A 22870-nucleotide genomic window follows, 5' to 3' on the forward strand; every position below is an offset into this window, starting at 1 on the left:
GGTTCCCGAAGGTTTAACTCCAGGTTAAACCCCAAAAGGCCAGACCACGGGTGTAGATTTAAAATCAAAAAAGCCCTCAAACGTTCTCGTCAGAGACTAAGCCAAGCCCCCATACTGTATGGCAAGGCTAACTTTACTGCTTAACAACAATCCTTTTATCCCAAGATACAATGCCACTTAAGGAAACAGTAAATATGTTACTTATCTGTAACAGTTTTTTCATGCTGTCTTCTGTTATATATTCAGCGCATCATTTCATCAACTAGTGTTTGAGCTATTTCTTTTTAGAAGACAAATAGTTGGTGCCATGTCAGATGTGTGAGTAGCCAAACTCTCATGAAGTCAACTGAAAACAAATAACCCCTGTATTGTTTTTAAACCAATGTAATACTGTAGGCTAAACCCTACGTTTTAATAGCTTTGGTTTGCGTGTCTCATCTTGGATAGCTTAACAACGTTATAATACACAGTTTGCCCTTCGAAGTGAAGTTCTCTTTTTTATTTATTTTTGTCTTTTGGGACGGACTGTTGAAAATGATCCATTTCATCCCCATAATGCTGTAGTTAGGAAAATGCTACCTGACATGTTAGCATTTATTCGTAGCAAGTAGTGTTATAGATTCACATGCTCTGCATACTCCTACCACAATAGAAGACTGAGAACGACAGAAGAAAGCATCAAAAGGCGCACCGATTCCTGAGCTCCGGCCAGGCCTACCCAAACCGGACGATGGAGGAGAAAAAAGGAAAAAAACTAACATGGAATCGGTTCCCGTGCATAATGCCATCCTACGTAAGAGTACTGTGTGACTCTAAATATTTCTTCTCACAAAAACAACTTGCGAAGATCCGAGCTTCAAACTAAATAGAAGGATTATGCAGACCATGTTTATCTACAGCAACACAAGCTACAGCCATTTCTTTATAACTTTACTTTCTATGGAGAAAAGTGGCTCCAATATCAACCTGAGGTACACTGACCCTCTCCATGCTGATCTATAAAATACAACATCCGATTCAGGATTTGTCCCAAAACTCTGGAGGTGGTGGTGCAGGACAATACTTAATTTTAATGCTACTCACCCAATGAATCTCTCATTCATCAGCTGACTAGAAAAACTTGCATCATTGATAACAATGTGATATGATCCTTCCTCGCTTCAAGGGTATCCACCATAAAGAAGTAATCTGTAGGGCTCTGTCAAAGTCAATTGCTCTAGTGCTCGTGATTCAGTATTGTTAAATTCGGTACAAAATCACTTTCAGTAGCAGGTTTACATTATACTGCAGCGAAAAATGGGCTTCAGGAACTATAGAAGCTAGCCTTGCTCACTGCACTCTTTTGGCTCTTAGTGGCACAAGCCCTCATCGTTCCTGGTAGCATCAGTGACACGTCAGCATGCAAAATGTAAGTGTGTGGGAAGACTGGCTATCAGGCCAGGTATTATACATCTTTTTATAAGATTTGGCACATTTTCCCTCGGAGTTAGCTCATGGGATTTTAAAATGGATGCGATCTCTCTTACATAAGACAAGCTAAAAAACACAAATACTGTTCTCAGCTAAGTGTTACTATGGTTAGAATTTCTACTTTTGTGCCAAAGAAAATCTGAAGGGAGAAAAAATTGAATATTTCCTAGTCTCTACTTTTTAGTATCTTTTAAGCGAAATTGCAATAAAAAATATTTTTTAACACATCCATGATATTAAAGTATAGTCAATAACGGAGAAAGGATGTCCCTCTCAAGTGAAACATTTAGCCCCTGTAAATTGGTGCTCTTGGAAACAATTTTACTTAATATGCTCTTGGTAGCAGGCAGTCTTACTCCTTTCCCAATCATGACGACTTGCCCATCAGACTCCCCATAATATACTCTCAATCAATATCCCGGTAGGACCATCCTTTCTCCGATAAAGATTTATAAAATGTTTACCTTATAAATAATTCCAACGGGAATGAGGAAGCGGTATTGGCCCCAAATTCTGAACTTTTTTGGGTAATCTTCACTTTACTGCAATTTCTTCAATAAGAAGTTGCATGATATTGTTCAAAAGTACCGTACAATATATATATAGCAAAACAATTGGTCTCAAAAGCGGCGCGCTCTGACTGCCGGTGCCAGCATAGGGTTGAGACCAGGACCCTCGAAAAATAAGCCAACAAGAATTGCTGCACTCCCAGAGGTAAAGATGTTCAGAGTCCTTCTTTAAATGTTACTAATCAATATTTGCGTTCTGCTTATTTCACAAGTAAACAAACTACAATAGGTCATAACAGTCTCTGTGTAGTTTATGCTCAGTAACATTTAAATAAGGACTCTGAAAGTGGCACTTTGAACTATAACTCCCAGAATACCACTGTGTCTATATAAGGCAGGTAAATGAGAACCATGTGTGCCTACAAACTAAAACCACCTGAGGAAGCCAAAATTTTGAAACGCGTAGTGGTATTTGATGTGCTTTTCTGTGAATAAATAGAATCTGCTAATATCTTTACTTGGGGGGGGGGGGGGGGGTGTATACACACACACACACACACACACACACACACACACACACACACACACACACACACACACACACACACACACACACACACACACACACACACACACACACACACACACACACACACACACACACACACACACACACACACACACATATATAGTCAGGGTCTTCAAAGATGTAATTTAAAAGTCATGAATGATAGACCCTAGTAATTTTTAACATTTTGTTTTGGTACCGGGTGCTGGTAGTGGGGTACCAGAGACCCTACGCGCCCAGCCTCAAACAGCTTTGAGTCAAGGCATGCCTATCCTGCCTATTTATGGGGCTTATCTTCTTTTTCAGGACTCAGGGACTGAGACCTGCAATAGGAGCTGCAACATCTTCGCCTGTGTGGAGGCCAGCCAATCATATGATACGGTACTGAGCTACCAGCAAGGCATTTTTAAAATGACCACCCATAGCCATTCAAAATAGCCTATTTTTTTTATTTTGTTTTTGGTATGGCTGAAGTCCCGCAGGGCTAACTGTCCAGACATTCTGAACTTTTTCTGTGGGTTAACCCTTTTATGCCCACCAGAGCCCCTCTTTATACATTAATTTCTCTAAAAAAGGCTGAAAGGATTTATACGAAGTCTCAAAAAAGAGCACTTTTTGAGCAAAGTTCTAACTTATGTTAAATTTGGTGTAATTCCGTTCAGTCCGATTTTTTTTTTTTACTATATCGGAGTTTTCCTATGGGAATTAACAAGGGAAATCACATTTTTAAGTCCCCAATTATTTACTGGTCTGTGCTTAACAGGATGGCACAAATCTTTCCAAGAAGGAGCCAAGGTGGATAGTAAAGTGTATGTATGTATGACTATACATACATAAATATATATATATTCACACACACACACACACATACACTCACATCAAATCGAATCCCCACATCAAGGAATACTTGGACAACTCCTGTGCTCGTCCAAAATTTTAGGGGGAAGCTAACTCATTAAAAGTTTGGCATGAACACTGGAGTTGTCAGAGTATTCCTTGAAATGGGGATTTGTTGTGACATTATCTAAGGCTACTGGAGCCCTTCTCGGACCGTGGTGAGACCAGCCATGTATTTCCAGACTATATGGTGTGTGTGAGATAGATATATATATATACACACACACACATATACATACACACACACACACACACACACACACACACACACACACACACACGTATTCAAACTAACCAAAAACTGCACTCCAGGAACGCCAGTTAATAAAGTTTGTTTAATACATAGCGTAGCTAACACCATTGCGTTTCAACTATAAAAATTCTTGTGCACTGTACAAGAGTCCTTTTTTTGATGTCGCTTACATACATCAACCTGCCCTGCTCATTATGAAGCATTCTGGGTAACGTGTTTCACAATATCTTCACACAAAGTGAAAAATATAAAATAAAAAACAAAGATAAAAACAATGTTTCATCACTACAATGTGATGATGTGATACATGTTTGACAATACTGGCTGAGTGCTCATTTTTTTTCAAGGTCAGCATAACAGTTCTCACATCAATGTTCCTGCTATGGTTTCAATGATACAATTAACGTGGGCTAAGTGCCCCTTGGTGATATGATATAAACTCTCACTGATACATAGCTTTTTGACTATGTCAAAAAGCTATGTATCAATGAGTGTGATTATCATAGCAGGAGCATTGACTGGGTGTAGCCGACAGACTTTCTGAATTTCTTCCAGATGGTCAAACAATAGTAGGCTTAGATGAGCTTCAATGGGCCATTAACTGGCTTGATGGATGGGCGGAACTAAGCACAGCTCCACTTGCACCTGAATAGGGTGTGCCATGTATCCCCACAATAGGCCTAACAACCCTGTACTGTCACTGCAGCCAGCCTGAGGCCAGAGAAGAGGAGGAGGAAACTCCCATTGATTCAAAGAATCTTTCTAGAAGCTTCTCCCAACTTGTAGGAGCAGGGCACCTGGGTATAAAAATAGGGCTCTCAGACCCACTCTTCAGCTTACTACTGGACCTGAGGAAGGTCTCTCAGAGGACTGCATGCTGCTGTGACCTGCTGTGCACTCTGCTAGACTGCTGCTGTACCTGGAAGGATTGTTGTGCTGCCTGGAGCCTACCCTGAGCCCTCAAGAGGCCAGCACTGCTGTTGAGCCCTGCATCTAGGACTTCCAGAAGTGGCCCCAAGAGCTAGTTTTCTGGCTTTCTGTTCAAAGCCACAGGGACGTAGCAGGCACCAGCTTTAACCCACCTCTGGACCCAGCCCGAGTGAGTCTTGAAAACCAGAGAGGTCTTCAACACTCCTGGACACTTGGTTGTGGTGCTATAGGTGACCAGATATCAGCGGTTGCCACTTCCATCTTTTAGGCGCTATTTGAACCTTAACCCCTTCGCTGCTAGGCCTTTTTTTGGCTATTTGGGGCAGTTCGCGCTTAGACCCTCATAACTTTTTGTCCACATAAGCTATCCACGCTAAATTTGAATCCTTTTTACCCCCAACATCCTAGGGATTCTAGAGGTACCCAGAGTGTGTGGGTTCCCCAGGGAAAAAAATGGGAAAAAAGGGCTGCAGAAGGCGGCTTGTATTTTTCCCCCTGAAAATGGCATCAACAAAGGGTTTGGGGTGCTAAAATCAACATCTTCCCAGCTTTCAGGAACAGGCAGACTTGAATCAGAAAACCCCATTTATTTTTAACCACAATTTTGGCATTTTACTTGGACATACCCCATTTTTACAATTTTTTGTGCTTTCAGTTAGCGACCGAAATGGGTGTGAAACCAATGCTGGATCCCGGAACGCTAAACATTTCTGAAAAGTAGACAAAATTCTGAATTCAGCAAGGGGTAATTTGTGTAGCTCCTACAAGGTTTTCCTACAGAAAATAACAGCTGAAATAAAAAGAATATTGAAACTGAGGTGAAAAAAAACTGCAATTTTTCTCCACGTTTTACTCTCTAACTTTTTCCTGCGATGTCAGATATTTGAAAGCAATATACCATTACGTCTGCTGGACACTTCTGGTTGCGGGGATATATAGGTCTTGTAGGTTCATCAAGAACCCTAGGTATCCAGAGCTAATAAAGGAGCTGCAACTTGCAATGGGTTCTATATTGGGTATACAGCAGTTCATTTGCTGAAATATAAAGAGCGAAAAATAGGTATCAAGAATACCTTTGTATTTCCAAAATGGGCACAAGATAAGGTGTTGCGAAACAGTGGTTATCTGCACATCTCTGAATTCCGGGGTGCCCATACTAGCTTGTGAATTACAGGGCATTTCTCAAATAGTGTTTTTTTTTTTTTTTTTTTTTACACACTGTCTTACATTTGGAAGGAAAAAATGTAGACGGACAAGGGGCAATCACTTGTTCTGCTATTCTGTGTTCCCCCAAGTTTCCCGATAAAAATGGTACCTCACTTGCAAGGGAAGGCCTAATGCCTGCGACAGGGAACGCAACATGGACACATCACATTTTTACATTGAAAATGGACGTGTTTTTTGGCAAAGTGCCTAGTTGTGGATTTTCATCTCTAGCTCAGCCGGCACCTAGGAAAACTTACCAGACCTGTGCATTTTTTTTAAAACTAGACACCTAGGGGAATCCAGTATGAGGTGGATTGTGGGGCTCTCACCAGGTTCTGTTACCCAGAATCCTTTGCAAACCTCAAAATTTGTCACGAAAAAAAAACAACAAAAAAAAAAACACTTTTTCCTCACATTTCGGTGACTGAAAGTTCTGGAATCTGAGTGGAGCCACAAATGTCCTTCCACCCAGCGTTCCCCCTCCATGTCTCCTGATAAAAATGGTACCTCACTTGTGTGGGTAGGACTAGTGCCCGCAAAAGGAAATGCCCCAAAACACTATGTGGACACATCAAAATTATTAAATACAAAACTACCTGTTTTTGCAGGGGGCGTTTTTTGGTCCTGGGCTCAGCAACCTTATTGTGATATCTACCAAACCCAAACATTTCTGAAAGCTAGACACACAAGGGAATCCAGGGAGGGGTGACTGGTGTGGATCCCCCAGTGTTTTCTTGTCCAGACTCCTCAGCAAACCTCAAATTTAGCTAAAAAAAAAAATCTGTTGATTACCGCACCGGGACAAATTTCCTACCACCCAATGTTCCACTTAGTCTCCCGGTAAAAATGATACCTCACTTGTGTGGGTGGGCCAAGTGCCTGTGACAGGGAAGGGCCAAAAACATGTTGAAATTGAGGGGGACCCAAAGCTGGTCCAAAAGGGCAGTTTGGAAAAAAACATTTTTAGTCTGACAAGTGGGGCAGAATTTTTATCAGTATAGATGAGACAATGCTGGGTGGATGAATTTTGTGGATTCCTGCCGATTCTGGAAGGTTCCAACAAAAAAATGGGGGGAAAAAGGTGTGATTTCCAGCAAAGTTGGAGGTTTGCATTGTGGGTAAGAAAATGGTACGGGGTGCATGTGAAGCACACCACCCTGGGCTCAACCAGATGTTTAGCTTTCAGATGCATCTCCGTCTTGTGGATTTTTCTAAATGGCAGCGACCCAAATCCAAAAAGTGCAGCCCCCACCATTCCACGTGGGACGGTTTTGAGAGTTAGACAAGCTCTCACGGCCCAAATGTAAAATCAAAACTCAAAATAAGCAAATGTCCTCTTGCTTGCTGTGGAATAATATGTTTTAGTGTGCAGGAGAGAGCTGAAAGACTGTTATCCCCTTCAAGCTAGGGTGGGGGCATCACCATGCGCATCCTGGTTGGTAGCCACCACCCCACTATTTTCTGCCCCCACGGGGGGTGAATCAGGGGTAATTGCCTTATCTGCCCATCGGTGGGCAGAACAACTTTGGCCTCATTTTTTTTTGGGGGGGGGGGGGGGGGGCAGTATGGTCATACCGCCCACCCTCTTTTTAAAAAAAAAAAGAAATCTTCCCTGGTCTCTGTGGGCCCTCTGCCCCCACTGGGGGGCAGATGGGCCTTCCAAAAATAGGCCGATCTGCCCCCAAGGGTGGCATATATGGCCAACAGTAATGTGCCCCCATTGGGAGCGACCCTAGCCCAAGGGCCTTCCCCCATCCCCCAAACAAAACAGATCGTGCTTAATAGAAATAGGCCGATCTGCCTCCAAGGGGAGCTGAAATGGCCTAAAACAAATCCCCCCCCCCCCCCCAACCCCCCCCCCCCCAGGGCAATGACCCTTGCCTAAGGGGTCACTCCCCTTGCGTGAATCTGATGCAAAAAAATAAAAATCCCTGGTGCCTAGTGGTTTCTGACCCCCTTGGGGGCAGATTGGCCTAACAAAAATAGGCAGAGCTGCCCAAGGGTGGTCAGAAATATCCTAGAGTTTATTTTGCCCCAGCAGAGCGACCCTTGCCTAAGGGGGGGCGCTCCCCTTATGACAAACAAAAAAATAATAAAAATTCCCTGGTGTCTAGTGTCATTTCTGCTGCCCGATCCATCGCTATCGGGCAGCAGAAATGCTGAAGCAATTCCCCTTCCATCCCTGCCCAGGGGAGGGGGGTGCTTTGCCATTGGGGCCTACTACAGGATGAGCTGGTCTCATCCTCGGCACCGGGCAACCATTGCCAAGGGCGAGACCAGCTCGCCGTGGGCACCCAAGGGGTTAAACTCTAAAAAATCATAACTCTGGTTCTACTGACTGTATTTTTGTCCTTTTGCTGTCAAATACATTATTAAAATTTACTCTTTTTCTACATTGGTTTGGAATTTTTTGTGGGCTGTGGTTTCACTTTATTAATCTGTGTGTGCTGCATGAATACCTTATGCATTGCCTCTGTGTTAAGCCTGGCTGCTTTTTGTGCCACGCTACCCAGGGTTAAGTGCAGGTTTATTTAGTGATTTTTGTGGTTCACCCTGCAAGGGATCCTGGCTGTTGCCTGACCAGGGGTTACACCCAGACAACCAACAAACCAATATCACACAGAAGCCAATTAAAAATAAGAACTATAACAAAAAGTGGCAGTGAAATTAGCCAATGACAGACAAACTGTTACCTTGAAAAGGTACCAGCTGATAAATCAAGCCACATGGAAAAAAAAAGGGAAAAGGAGTTCGGAATTACCAGAAAGCTCTTGTTTTAGCTAGACATAGTCAGGACAGATATACGGTGGAACTAAAAGAGATATCAAACATGTAGTGCAAGTGGAAAATGATTTGGCCTCTATGTGGAGTATCCGTACTGTGCACTGAATTTTCAAAGTCTATTACTGAAAAGATTAAATTACTTCAGAATGAGGTTTCTAGTTTACCATTACTCAGTGTAGATAATCCATTATTGTGGTTTTTAATGTCAACTGGTTCTTTGCACAACTTATTCCTGCTTAAAAGCCCCAGGCTTACCATTGAGTCTACTCACACTAAGTTCTGTTGAAAATCAATTGGAGTATTTTGAGTGCCATCCCACCAAACTGGAATGGTAAAGGTATCAAAGAATGTATCAAAATAATATATCATCTGAAAATGGTACTGCATTTCAACTGCCAAAGAAGAGGCCTGAAGAGCAACAACCACTGCCATTTGATTCCTGCAAGGTATGGAGCTTAGTAAATATCATTGATTCAGCTCTCTCCAGGATCCCATCGGTCGACTAACTATGCAAATCAACATTTCGCTCTACGAGGGTACATCATCCCTCACCTTGGTCTCCCACAGAAGGTGCAGGGACCTACCTCATTCATTCAATGGCGCATATAATAGGTCTAAGGATTTTATCATGGAGGATTCACTATCAATTACGAGATGACTCCAAAGAACTCAACATGTGTCAGCAAGACAACTTCTGCACCGTTAGATTTGCATCCAAATCTCACTAGCTCTGAAGGCTCTACTTTGTATACATTTGCAGATGATCTACCTTCAAACTACTGCGGATAGCGCATAAGGCAATAAACAGGGAGAACTAAATAGCCTTTTACAGCCAAAGGGAAGATCTGCTTTACCAGGCTTAAGACCCTTGTGCATCTCCCCCCCCCGCCTTTTCGGGTCTTGTCTGGCTCTCCCCTAGAAGAATCCGGATAGCTTGAGACGGTTTGGAGCATAGAGAAAATGTGACTGATATGAACAACCTCATCATAAGAAGTAGAAGTGCTTCTAGAACTTATCAGTAAACCAGATCATAATTACAGCCAGCAGTTACACCTTGATCACTCAGAAGCCTTCAGAAATGTTCCATGTTTTGAAGCATGGTTTGAACCGTCTACAGACCACGAGTGACTACTACATTTTAAACCTTTGGACTTGGACGAGGTACTTTCCCTTTTTCTATCTGTTAAATTTGGCTCTCCTTCTGACCCGACCGCGCCTGCTATTTTGGAGTGCAGAACGGATGAGCTTCTTCCAGTGTTTAAGGAGCTTATCAGTAACTCCTTTGCTACAGCTGAAGTTCCAGCAAAGTGGAAGTGTGCTTCTGTGATGCCGCTGTTCAAAATGCTTTCTCTTAACCCCACTAAAGCTGAGAATTACAGGCCTATCTCGCTGCTCCCTTGTCTTTCAAATGGACGAAAAACATGTGAATCGACAGCTCTCAATGTTTATTGAAGATAAGGACCTTCTCCATGGACATATGCTTTTGTTCTCAGTATAGCACCAATCAGCCCTTCTACTTGTGTCAGATTCTGGTGCAGGGTGACACTGCAGTATTGATGCTATTGGATCGGAGTGCAGCTTTCAACACCGTTTCTCACAGCCTCTTTCTTGAGAGGTTGTGGAATTGCGGTGTCGGTTGCAGGGCACTGCAGTGGATGACATCTGTCTTGCAAGGCCGCCCTTTTGAGGTTGTACTGAAACCTTTTCACTCTTGGGTTCTGTCACTGCAGCAGCGGGATGCTGCAGGGCTCCTCGTTGAGCCCTACTCTTTACTATCTCAATCTGCAGCCCCTGGCTGACATCATTGAGCGTCACAGGTTTGACATCATATTGTATGCCGATGATATGCAGCTGATTGTCACCTTAACACGGAATTCCAACCATGCAGCGGATTCTCTGATAGCCTGTCTATCAGAGGTAGTTCAATGGAGGGACCTTAACTGCCTAAAATTAAACACGGGCAAGATTGAGGCAAGCCGTCGTCAATCTGGTCTCCCGACTGGAGGCCTCCTACCTCAGGCTTCCTTCCTTCATCAACGACTAGGGTTAAAAACTAAGGCATTTGGTTTGATGAAAATCTTACCTTTGACAGTCAAATTGCAGCTTTGGTAGGCAATTGTTTTGAGATTTTAAAAACCCCAAAGAACACAATTTGCCTTTTACCCAAGTCTGTCAAAAAAAACGAAGAAAAAAAAACTAACAAAAAAAAACCCGTTGATTCAGGCACTTGTGATTTCCCGCTTGGATTATTGTAATATCCTTTACTTGGGAGTCTCAGTGTCAGCTAAGGAGACTCCAGCGTGTGCAGACTTCAGCGGCCAGGCTTCTGTTAAATCTTTCTAAGATGGGCATCCATAAGCACAGCTCTGAGCAAATTGCACTGGCACACAATCAAAAAACGTCTCTTTTTAAGGGGCCCTGCTTTTGCTACCAAGCCTGTAGAAAGACAAGGGCTAGGTACTTGTACTCGCTTATTAAGCCTTACTTGCCTGTGAGGTGTCTCATGTCTTCTGAGACTTTGTTGGCTAAAATACCCAGAGTAAAGAAGGCCATTTTTGGGGGGCGGCGCTTTCAGTTTTTTGGCACCTAAGTTATGGAATTTTCTTCCTCTTTGTCTTAGGCAATTAGAGACAGAGGTTTTGTTCCGTAAACATCTGAAAACATGTTTTTTTTTTGTTTTTTTTTAGTTAGGTTGTTCGCTGTCTAGTTTTATATTAACTATCCTGGGAGTTTCTGACTATGCAGCACTGGGACACTTGTCCGAAGTTACTATTGCGCTTTATACATTTTATTGTATTGTACTGCACTAATACAACTCCAGTGGACTCTTCATTTGTTTTGGGGTGGGTTTGTGATTTGTTTCAAGAAAACTGCCGGACCCCAATGGGGCACAAGAGAAGGTGGCCTACCCCCACACAAGCATGTATTGCCATATCTTTGCAACCACATACCTCCATAAAAGGTGAGAGACCAGCAAATAGAATATCGCTGGCTGGGCTGGGCCAGAGTCAGTGCAGTGTCTTTTAGCAGGTGGTGGGGACTGCAAACCACCAGGAGTCACGCAGCCCCAGCCATCGGAAGCACGCCCCTCCCACCACAAAATAAGAACTTTTTCTTCTTACATAAACGCACTGGTGTAACAATTATTTATTGCCTGCCATCATGTGTCTCATTTACGTTGGAGTTTCTACACCCACCACCTCACTGAGTAAGCCTCAGATTAGTTAACTTTGCTATCCTGAGGGTCAACAGCTAAAGTAGTGTATCTAGTACTCAGTGTTGGGTTCAATAGCACGGTAAAGCCCCAGGTCACCAGTAGTAAAAGGCTCTCATTGTCACAATTTGAGCTCAGTACCTCCTGATTGCCACGGCACCCCTGAAAATGTCCCACAAATCATCACACCACTCCATTCTCCATGGAGGGATGGTTCATCAGGCTAGACTGGTCACACATGGCTACCTTGTTGTTAGTGTAAAAGTATTTCCCCGGTTCGATCCTCTACATGCTAATAACCACAATGTAGCAGGTGCACACTTAGGCACCTGATTCCATTAGATAAATAAAATGTTAAATGCTCCCCTAGGAATGGAGCAGCAAAATTAAATTTGCCAGGGCCTACTAGGAGACTCTCAGCCACTGGCCCTTCCACCGTTCTCTAGCAGAAGACTTCCTGGTGGACACAAGGCAGTTATCCATGTTCTTTGAGAAAAAGCTAGACTGGGGGGGGATTTTTTTTTTTTAAAGCAAACTTTGATAGTTATTCTGTATTTGCCCTTTCTCCCTGGAGATAGGTTGACGCTTTGGTAGAGGCAGATACATTTGCTCTGCAAAAAGTTGAGGATATGCCAGGATGACAGGGCCTGTGAAGAATGCCCTCGGTTTTCAATTTACACTTGGAAACAGAGTGGTCTAAGGAAAGGCCTATTGGAACTTCTGCCGTTCCCCGGGGATTTATGACCCTTGCTCATCCAGGAGGTAAACTGCTTGTGACTGGAGTTTTGGAGGGCGGTAGTGCTGGGCAATTCTATGCTCCAAAGATGGGTGTAAACTTCTTGAAGAAAATTCCCATTCAGAGTGAGTAAAGATGCTTGATGAGGACTTCTGTTCTGATCTTAAATGCCTGCAATATAGGAAACCAGCAGAAACATGCGCTGGATGACAAAGCATTTCCACAATTCTGTCAGCAGGCTGATTTGCTTAATGTGACTGCCACATTATTTCCTTAAATAAAAGCGTGATTCAGTATTACCTTTGTTGGCTTTTCACCCCTCTGTCCTTAACCCCGGACCAAATGACTCGAAAAAACACGCTTGTACAGTGAGAAAGACAACTTTGCGCTCCTAAAAACCTCTGTTGAGGGCTACATCAGATCGGTTGCTCAAGGCCAGTAATGGTGCACGGATTACCAACGATCAAGGCAAATAGCATGGCCCCAACCTGAAATAGGATCGGTACTATAAATTGTAATTAAGGCTTCTACTGCCAATATTAAACCCTTGACAACGTCCGAATACAAGTTAATGGATTATCTATAACCCCTAAAGGTACTTGTATGCAACACTGAGACACTGATTACCTTTGGTTCTGAGAAATGAGGTAGATGCTAATGGATCTCATTACTAGTAATATGCTTATTTTGTATATTTTAACAATTTCTTTGATGTTAAACATTAAACAAATAGGTAACAGACTTCCACATAAACTGATTTTGCGGCCATCAGTAGAAATTGAGCACCCTGAAGCGGCTGCCTTACCCACACCTTACAAAAACACTTGCCCTGCACAAGACACAGATGAAGAAGATCCCATCCAAATTCTGAGTCTGTGTTGACAACAAACTACAACTTTTTAAGTGAAAGTGGACATCCTAACAGAAGGCCCAACATCTTACAGACAGTAGGAGAGGGAAAAAACTCAAAAGACTGGCTGCCAGGGATTGGGTTTAGGTTGCTCAGCGTCCCCTTGAGAATACAAGACAGTTGCAGAAAGGACTTTTTGACCTAGGTGACTATTTCGCGATCCCCAGTTGCCTGAAACACAGAGTACGAAGCTTTATGTGGGGGTAATACCACAGAATGTCTTTTGTTTTGTTCTAGCCGCCTTTTGATCGGCCTCTACATAGTTAAATAATAACTTTCTTGATGAATGAACAAAACATTTGTAGCTGAATAGGTATATAAAAAGATTGACCGGAGTATAAGTTGACACTACATCATTAGTTACTTTATAGACTCTAATTATTTAATATTGCCATCACGTACAGGCTCAATAAAATGTTGATTTCCTGGAATGAATGACAATATTTTAAATATTCTAGACATGAGCAATGATTTTCGACACCGTATAGCCATTTTCATAAATTATTTTTAGGCTCCACATGAAATAAGGGGACCCCCAAGATTAATGGAGTGGCACAACAGCACTTGGCCCACGCTCACATTTGATTTCAATGCATGGTAGGAGGTAGATAAACCCACTCCACTATACATAACCAGCGCTGAGTCCTTGTGATAAAAAGACATATGTTACTAAGAGGAAAAACTGTGGGTAAAGTCATACTGAGGTTTCTAATCGATGACCACACAATGCGTTTTTAAGGGGCCCATTTTTAGATGCCTTTGTGTTTTACATTAATGGAATTGGGGATTTTATTTCCACATGTAGGCGAGCACAAATTTAAAAGCTAACCAAAAGGGTAGGTAGTAATACAAGTCGTATTATACCGGAATATTAATTGATTTATGCAAATGTTTCTTATTTTATTCTCTTCTTGTTGTTTTGATATACTAGAAACGTCTCCCACTGCTCTAAAGATAGAAATGCAGAGACAACATGTTAAGATTTGTTTGGGGAACAATCCTAATGCACAACACCTATAATCTCGGAAGTATTTGATGCACCTAGGTTATGCTGGTTCCGATTAGGAACAAATGCAACCCGAGGAGCAATAATCTCTCCAGGTGAAGAAAGGACGATTGTGGTACAAAATTAGTTGTACCTTAGTAAGTAGAATGTTGGTAGCTGTATGATGTTTGCTAGAATCTTCATTACTCACAGAGTTCAACATTCTAAGTTCCAACTTTAAGCAGTTGGCCTTTCTTGCTTCTGGCCTCCAGCTGGCCGGTAAGGGGCTATGACTGCAATAAAGCTGCAAGTTTACTCATTTATGGTCTGGTGTGTAATTTCATGACCCCATTTTAGTGACAGAGTGTTCCACTCTCTATCGGAGCCCATGAACAGGTGCATGTCATACTGGTTTGCTCCGAGATTCAACCCTTAAAGATGGATCCTGTTCACCAGCCTAGCGATGCAGCACTGCTGGAGGCACTTCCGCGGATGACAACATTCTGGCTGCTTGTAATATGGACCACACAGAGATGGGCCACTGATCCTTCCATAAAGGTCTTGAAGACACAGCCAGCACGTTCTCAGCACATCAATTTTGGAATGTACTCCTGCGCTGTGAGCCAGCTATTGTGCATCAGCTACGCTGCCACCATCTTGCCCCTCTTAAAGAACTGACTAGTTCTTGCCTCAGGCTCACTCAGTAGCTTCTAAATGTACACACATGTAAAACAAGAACTTCATGACAATGTTGGTTTCATCCTTCATCTACAGTATGGCGTGTGCCTCTGAAGATGATTAGACGTATGCAGCCTATAGAAAGTTATTTCACTGTACATTCTAGTGAGGCCTCAGATTAGGTATGAAGAAGCAGAAATGCGTAACGAGAGTCTTTACTTCTTAAATTTCCACACTGATTAACATTTGGGCGCATTTTGTATTTTACATTTTAAGATGGATGTTACAGTCTTACAGAGAGAAAGCTCTTGGTTCTCCAACCACAAAGTGTACTCTTTCTAAAGAGGTGCGTTTTCCTCTTGTTCAGCCAGTATTTGTGAGGTTCTCATCATTTCTGTCATTTTCAGTTAATTTCTAATAAAAAAATGGGCTCATAATTAGGGCTCATATCAATTTTGTAGACTACAATGTCAATTTCTTAACGAGCCCAGGCAACCCTGCATGTGATGGAAAAATGTCCTAGACTCTTTAACAATAGATGCTGGCCACTGATAGCAATTCTTTTGACTTCAACTGAAAAAAGCTCTTCAACAAAATACATGGTATTTGGGGTAACAAAGTAGTATAACGACTACCATATTTGCCGTCTTCTAATATTGTTGATGGTAGGAACAATGATTCCATCACAGAGGCTCTGGATAGACTAAAACTGCATTTCACAGAGGATCCAAACGCTGTCAAAGAAAGATTTGTTATACTTGTCGTCAAATTGTTAAGGAACCAGTTGATTAATATGTGGCTGCTCTAAGGGTTCTGGCTGCTCAGTGTGACGTTTGCAGCTTTGTAAATTCATAACCAACGTATTATTCGTTTGTCAAAAAAAAAAACAAGTAATCACAGTTGCTCAGAAATTGCAATTGCAAGCAAACGTTAGCAAAAACTGATGAAATTTCTTAAACTTTTGGACAGTCTATTTATTTTGGCTTTTAACAACACAAGTACCAAATGCTAACGAAGCAGGTCTTCGGTCATCAACAACCTATCTGCCGCACAACAGAAGCAATCAAACGCCAACCACTGATAAGAAAAGAGTTCTGTCAGTTACTTGTCTACTTTGGTGAATCGTTCTTAAGTCTAAGTCCCCTGCAAAAATGGCTGACATGAAAGACCAAAAAGATAAAGAAACAATAGCCAAATTGAAGAGATCAAAATCGGATCCTTCTGTTCAACAGTCTCCAGTCAAGGACATACCAGACAGCTCACCTACGCTGAAGGCAATCTTAAGAAAACTAAACACTGTGCACAACATTGCCCAAAGCACCAACCCAAACACAGATCTTCTTCAAGAGGAAGTGGTCGAAAGAGCTTCATATCAGAGTCACCAAAGCTAGAATCAGCATACTAGAAGGGTGCAGAGACCTCCACTCCAACCACCTAAGAAAAACCGCCAACTTAAGTGCAACCTTTAAAGAAACATCACTGACTTAGAAGGCAGAAACAGGCAGAGTAACCTGAGAATGTCTGGTATACGGAAGTCACTGAAAACGCAGCACACACTCCCAATGAAATTTCAACAACTCGGATCTTCTACTTTACCAAGGATTTCGAAATTGAATCTGCGCATCAAGTTTCCACCATCAGACCCAAAACGCCCACCCCACCTTGACCCTAATTTGTAAACCACTGAGACACCATATGCAGAGCTAATCTTAGCTCAAATGCACATTGTAACAGTTCCCTCAAAATGTTACCCAAGAGGAATATTCAGTGTATGACTTGGTCTTGTGTACTCCACATATACCGCACTTACTACAACCACTCATAGGCCTCATTCTAAACCAGGTGCAGACCAGGTTGGCCATACCAGTTGATCAATTCTCTATGCCACATGCTAAAATTCATATTCTAAAATGAATATAAACACCCACAGCTTGTGTGCTACACCTTCGCTTTCTACAACCAATACTAGAGTGATGCAGAAGACACTGGGTTCCAAGCACTGTGGGATGGTCAACTAGCTATTCTCCCTTCGGTGAACTCTATAACATGCCGAGTTCATGCTCATACAATAACAGGGAAGCATATTTGTGACCCCAATTTGTCTGTAGCTCTGTTATAGATTCAGCTGTTGTGACACGTTTTATTGATTTTTCCATGGTTCACTCTGATTTCCTGCAGATTAATGGTTTATCCGATTTCTTCCTGCAACCCATGTACAATAGTATAGGTCATGGCATGTTCCTAAAGGTTGTTTCTGCGGGACCCAAATGTATGGATCTCCTCACAGTCCCACCAGACAGATCTTGTTTCCTTAAGACTTATCCAGGCTGGGATTGGGGAGGGGTGTTTTTGGTTGTGTTCTTTATTGTGTACTTTAATGTTTCTCATTTGGGTCTCTTCTACCCCAATTCAATTTATTACTGCTACTCCATGTTCTTATATCCATGAACTTAACCAACTCTTCCCTCTCTTCTGATCCTACATCGGGTGGCCAGAGCATTCAGTCGCTTTATCCCTACCTTCTTCATGCTATTGCCTACAAAACCTGTCATCTACTCCCTCTCAATATTACTCACCGCATTTCCTATGGCCAACCTGAAACACTAAAGGGCTTAACGACCCAGTCAAAAGGTGGAAAACTGCTGGTTACTGCAACAACTTGAAAGGGAACCTTTTCTTTCTGCAAGAAATCAAAATCGCCTACCAAGGAGCCATCTCCTTAACGTTGGGTTATGTAAATGACTTAGGCTGTGCTACGTGGATGCCCAGAAGTACAGCGTTATTACCTGATTTTCGAGGAGATAGGGCCTGATTAAAATAATTTCTTAACAAGATAACGAGGGCTGATGGCTCCTAGCTAGACACAAAAATGGGACAGCAAACTGTGCGATAAATATTTATGCACCTAATGGAGACTGTCCACAATTCTGGCAATCACGAAACAAGAAATTATTCCTCCTACCGCCAAAGACACGTATCCTCTTCGAAGGCAACTTCAATTACCCATGGACACAATCTCAGACAGGCAGCACAAATCCAATTTAGACTCCCTAGGCACATATATCTACGCATTATCTATGTACATCCCATGGTATTAATGGCATCTGGCATTTCCACAAATTTACAGCCAATGATTTCATATTCTTTTCATCCCCTCATCAAAGCTATTCTCGCATAAGTTACCTACTCATTGACGTCACCCAACTATAATCTAGTTTCCTCTTCCACCACCAACCAACAAGTAGTGATTTTGGATCATGTCACAATCACCCCGTCCACACAAAAATGGTAACTCCAGCCCAAACAGTGCTCTCTGCATATGAACAATGAAATCCGTGAAAGGGATTGAGACAGCCAAGTGTTAGACTAACTGATAAGAAGAGGAGTTTTAGGGAGGAAAATGTTGAAAGGATGCAACTGCTGTACACAAGATCAGTAAATGCATGTTCTGACGTGATCAATAATTACAACAAAACACTTGTGTGACATGTCACCCACAAATATTAAAACATTAGAATCTGGCAGCAAAATGTCAATCAGTTATAAAACTGAGTGTTGCAATCGGCCTGCACATAATCTTTCACTATAGCCCAGTGGCTCTTGACTTATGGTCCGAGGACGCAGGGGGTCCGCAAGGCCTACACAACTCTTTTACAAAATTAATAAAGTATGCAAAACTAAAGAGGCAAAATTGAAAATTACATATTTTTTCTATATTTGAGTGTGAACTAAACAAAATATTTCACTATTTGAGCATTTATTTTGTGTATACTTATTTTGGTATTTTTGTGTATTGTTTTGAGATTTAATCATATAAACTGCTTAGGCTGGGAGTCCCCGGCTCCCCGTAAGGCCTCAGTGTCAGTCCCAGGATTCCAGTAAGGATTCAGCAGGGGACCAGAGCAGTCAAAAGTTTGAGAACCGCTGCTATAGACCAAGAGACAGTCGACAAAAACGTTCTCTAGATAGATAATGAAAAAAGTGAACATACCAACACAATCTTCTTGTTTGTTTTCTGCCTGGCATCGAAGACATGCATCTGAAACAAAACAGCAAAGAACATCAACAATTGCATCTTTGGAGCGTGCTCAATTAGAGTAATAGAGACTAGGTTCATCAATTGTTGTGATCATCAAAATGCCTAATCAACACAGAATAATAATAATAAAAGGGACTATTGATGCTTCAACCAGCAAAATTAATCATATCGTGGCACTAATGACCAAAGATAATATTATCCAAATGAATAATGATAAGGTAGACAGATAATTGGATGAATCAAACTACCAGGTATTTGACGTTAATGCTAAACAAAGCTCCCTTCTGCATCGTGGATTAAACCGATGAGGTAAATCAGCACTGTAATACATTAGAAAAATAGTTATTTGCATAAAACAAAAGTTACACAACACTTGATAAACTGTATCCAAAATCCCCTAGACAATGTGACCTCCTACAAAGGCAGACACGGGTGATTAAGGTTAATATATGTACATGGGCCCCTATAGATCTTTTATCTCACTAGGCATAGCCAGAGTGCAGGATGTACAGGACTAATACAAGTGTGCCTCCACCAGGAGGTTATGGAAGAAGAGCTGAACCTGCTGTAACAAATGCACAACAAAAACTTAGTTTGAACATCGATCTGCATGTTTGGATTAAACGGGAGTCCCTCGCCAAGGGTGACAAAAGGTTGTGAAGACTTAAGAGAAAAAACTGTGAGGTAAAGATCAGGGAAATCCGGACAGAGCACTTCACTAGGAAATTATGGTCTCAGCATATCTGAGATCCGTGTTAGAAAGGTTTAGGCTACGAGTTTTCTCCCCCCACCCCAGTACCTTACCAAATGATGATTGAAGCGTATCTGATGTAAGAATCTAAACAGCTCAGCCAGCTTGCTATGTTTTGCTACACCTAGTCCAGCATCAGTCAATGTATATTGCCTCTGCATGCTGAACAACTGAATTTAGTTAGTTTTTACATTCACGCTGCTGCGTTGATTAATCCAACGTTTTATTTAAAAAGATGCGGTTCCTCAATAACACAGATTGACAGATGAACAGTTTAGAAGCTTTCAACCATACTGAAACCTGATTCTGCACTGTAGTGCAGGCACAAATTCCCAGAAAGTGAACCAACCAGCTAAGTATAATTTGCGTGCCTCAATAGCAAATAGGTCAAAACTACTTTAACGATTAAATGATTTTAGAAAGATTGAACAATACAGTATCTACTACTAGGATGACCTCACAACAACAGTGGTGATTTGGGTGACAGCCCAGCAAGGTTTTACATGTTATGAAGATCTTGCTTGGTAAATTTTGTTATTGGTGACTATAGGTGGATTTGAAACCCCAGAGTGTCAACTGTGTAAATATGTGCGATTGTGCCTTTCACTTTTGGTAGATATTTTTCCAAGCTAACCGGAGTCCCGGCCAAGACTTGATTTTACTAGGAGTCACCTAAGGGATAACTAGAATCCGATGTATGGAACATTCTTCCAGTGTGTCAGAAAATACTTATTTTTTTGTTATAGTACTAGTAGTATCATCCATACTTTGATTAATGTTTTTAATTACAAGATTCACAAACGACTGTCAAGAGTTTCAATATTTGTGTAGACCTGTGCATTTATATGCACATATTTTTAGGTACTTTTTATTTTTTACCAGGCGTCCAATAGGCTGTACTTTAGGATGCAGACAAATATTTGCAAAATTCGTTTTGGGAAACATGTCTTGCTAGCATGCCAGACAATCTACCAGGGGTTACTGTCCCAAAAAGGTTGCTGATTAACTTATCACTGACCAATAAGCAAACAAACTGTCTATAGACATGTAGTAACTGTTTTTATTATTCTAATATTTGTCTGCAAAGTAAGTGTGGCAATGTAAGAAACACTAATGAAAAACTAAGAAACACCAGTGTAAACAATTAACTTGTGAAAGCTTGTCAGAGACTTAGCACTTAACCAGTGGCTTGATGATACAAGACTTTTTTTGGTAAATGTTATTTTTTTTAAGGACATAAACCATACAGATGTAAGGAAAAAAACAATAGAGAAGCAGGTCTTTTGAATGGCCAATTTTGCATGTGTTGTGATATATTTGTGATAACTGGTAAATGTGAACTATATATATATATAAGTTTCTAAACACTGGCAATTTGTATATGGTATTTATAAAGCACAAATCTAGACAAAAGGTAGTGGAGTGTGGTACGTGGTCATAGACAAGTGGAAAGTCGGCGAGAAATATGAGAGGAAGTTGGGTTGTGGATGGTTAATGTTTTGTGATGTACTGTTCTTTAAAGAGATGAGTCTTCAGCTCTTTCCTAAACTGGAGCACCATTGAGGCGATCCTGATGGATTGGGGTATGTTGTTCCAGATCATGGGTGCAAAGATGGAAAAATCATGTTTTGTTTTTTCCTTTTTACACTTCTTAGTCTGATGGTGTCCTGGCTGTGGGTATGCTAAGAATCACAAGAGATGGTAAGCTTGCCTGCAAGATATGCGGGGATGCAGGTTGTGATGGTTGTGTAAATGAAGTAGCTACTTTTGAAGATCAAGCAGGCTGGCATGGGAAGCCAATAGAGTTCCATCAGAGAGGGGGTGATGTGATCATATTTTTTTCATGCCAAGCAATAGGATACCCCTAAGTGGTGTCAGTAAAGAGGCTGGGAGGCCATGGAATAGATCATTACCAGCATCAAGTCGCAAGATTACGAGGGCTTGAGCAACAGTTCTTGAGACGCTTTCTGGAAGAAACAGTCTGACTTTCTTTAGAAGAGGGAACTGGTACCAGGCAGCCTGTTTTTTGGCAATGTGTTCCTGGAGGTGAAGGTTGGTGTCCAAGGTAAATCCAAGTGACATGGCATTCGGTAAGAGTTTGGTTTTGAAACCATCCAGATTTATGTCATTGAGTCTGACTTAAATAAGAACTTCGTATATTTTTTGTTTTCCAAGTTTAATTCCCATAAATCGCCAGAATACACACAAAAAAGCAAAATCATAATGTAATCTGCTGGAACTTTATGCATCAAGTCTAATTTAAACAGCAACTCTTTGTTACATTGATGTAATTCCTACTTGACATAGCATAGGTGGCCTAGAAACTGTATTACTTAGGATTCCCCGAGCATAGTGGGGCACAATTTTTGGCAAAATCTGAGCCGGAACCAAATACCATTTTTTATGTCCTAAATGTGAAAACTTATTTGCAATGTACATATTTAAACCTTTGCATACAGGTTTGGAAAGCAAAATATATCTGACATCAGCAAAACATTCTGAGTTCAACAACTCATTAATTACCCTCCTATGAAAAACTGGCCATGGTTATATTGCTGTACTATTCTGCAGCAATTTTAGGGTAAACTGAATTGTGTACACATCTACATTAGGAAATATGTAGACATCAAGGGCTAAATTGAACTGCCATCATTCTGTGTTTAAAAAATATCAAACATTAAATATTTTCCCGTGAGCTCGAAGTGTGATATATTAGTAAAATCTTGCCTGAGAGTCCCAGATCCTAGCATTTGTGCGTTTTTGAAACACAACATCGAGGTAGACTCTTCTATATAATTCTCTCTAAAATTAATTAGTTCTAACTATTAAAAAAATCATTATGTATATTGAGGTTTAAAAAAAAAAAAAACACACTAAAATCCTAAAGAAAATAGAAATGACATATGTTGCTGCTTTTCTATATTTTTTACCATTCTGAAT

The 22870-nt window shown here is 41.4% G+C and overlaps 1 protein-coding gene across 1 annotated transcript in view; it reads right to left on the minus strand.

Annotated features, from left to right (window-relative positions):
* The window catches only part of RNF7 (ring finger protein 7), a 45090-nt gene that overhangs the window by 2007 nt on the left and 20213 nt on the right, over nucleotides 1–22870 (minus strand). The window contains exon 2 of the mRNA XM_069213937.1: nucleotides 19132–19179. Within this exon, the coding sequence (XP_069070038.1) occupies nucleotides 19132–19179 (48 nt within the window). The remainder of the gene's footprint in view (nucleotides 1–19131; nucleotides 19180–22870) is intronic.

The sequence above is a fragment of the Pleurodeles waltl genome, chromosome 11 (assembly GCF_031143425.1).
Source record: "Pleurodeles waltl isolate 20211129_DDA chromosome 11, aPleWal1.hap1.20221129, whole genome shotgun sequence".
Lineage (NCBI taxonomy): Eukaryota > Metazoa > Chordata > Amphibia > Caudata > Salamandridae > Pleurodeles > Pleurodeles waltl.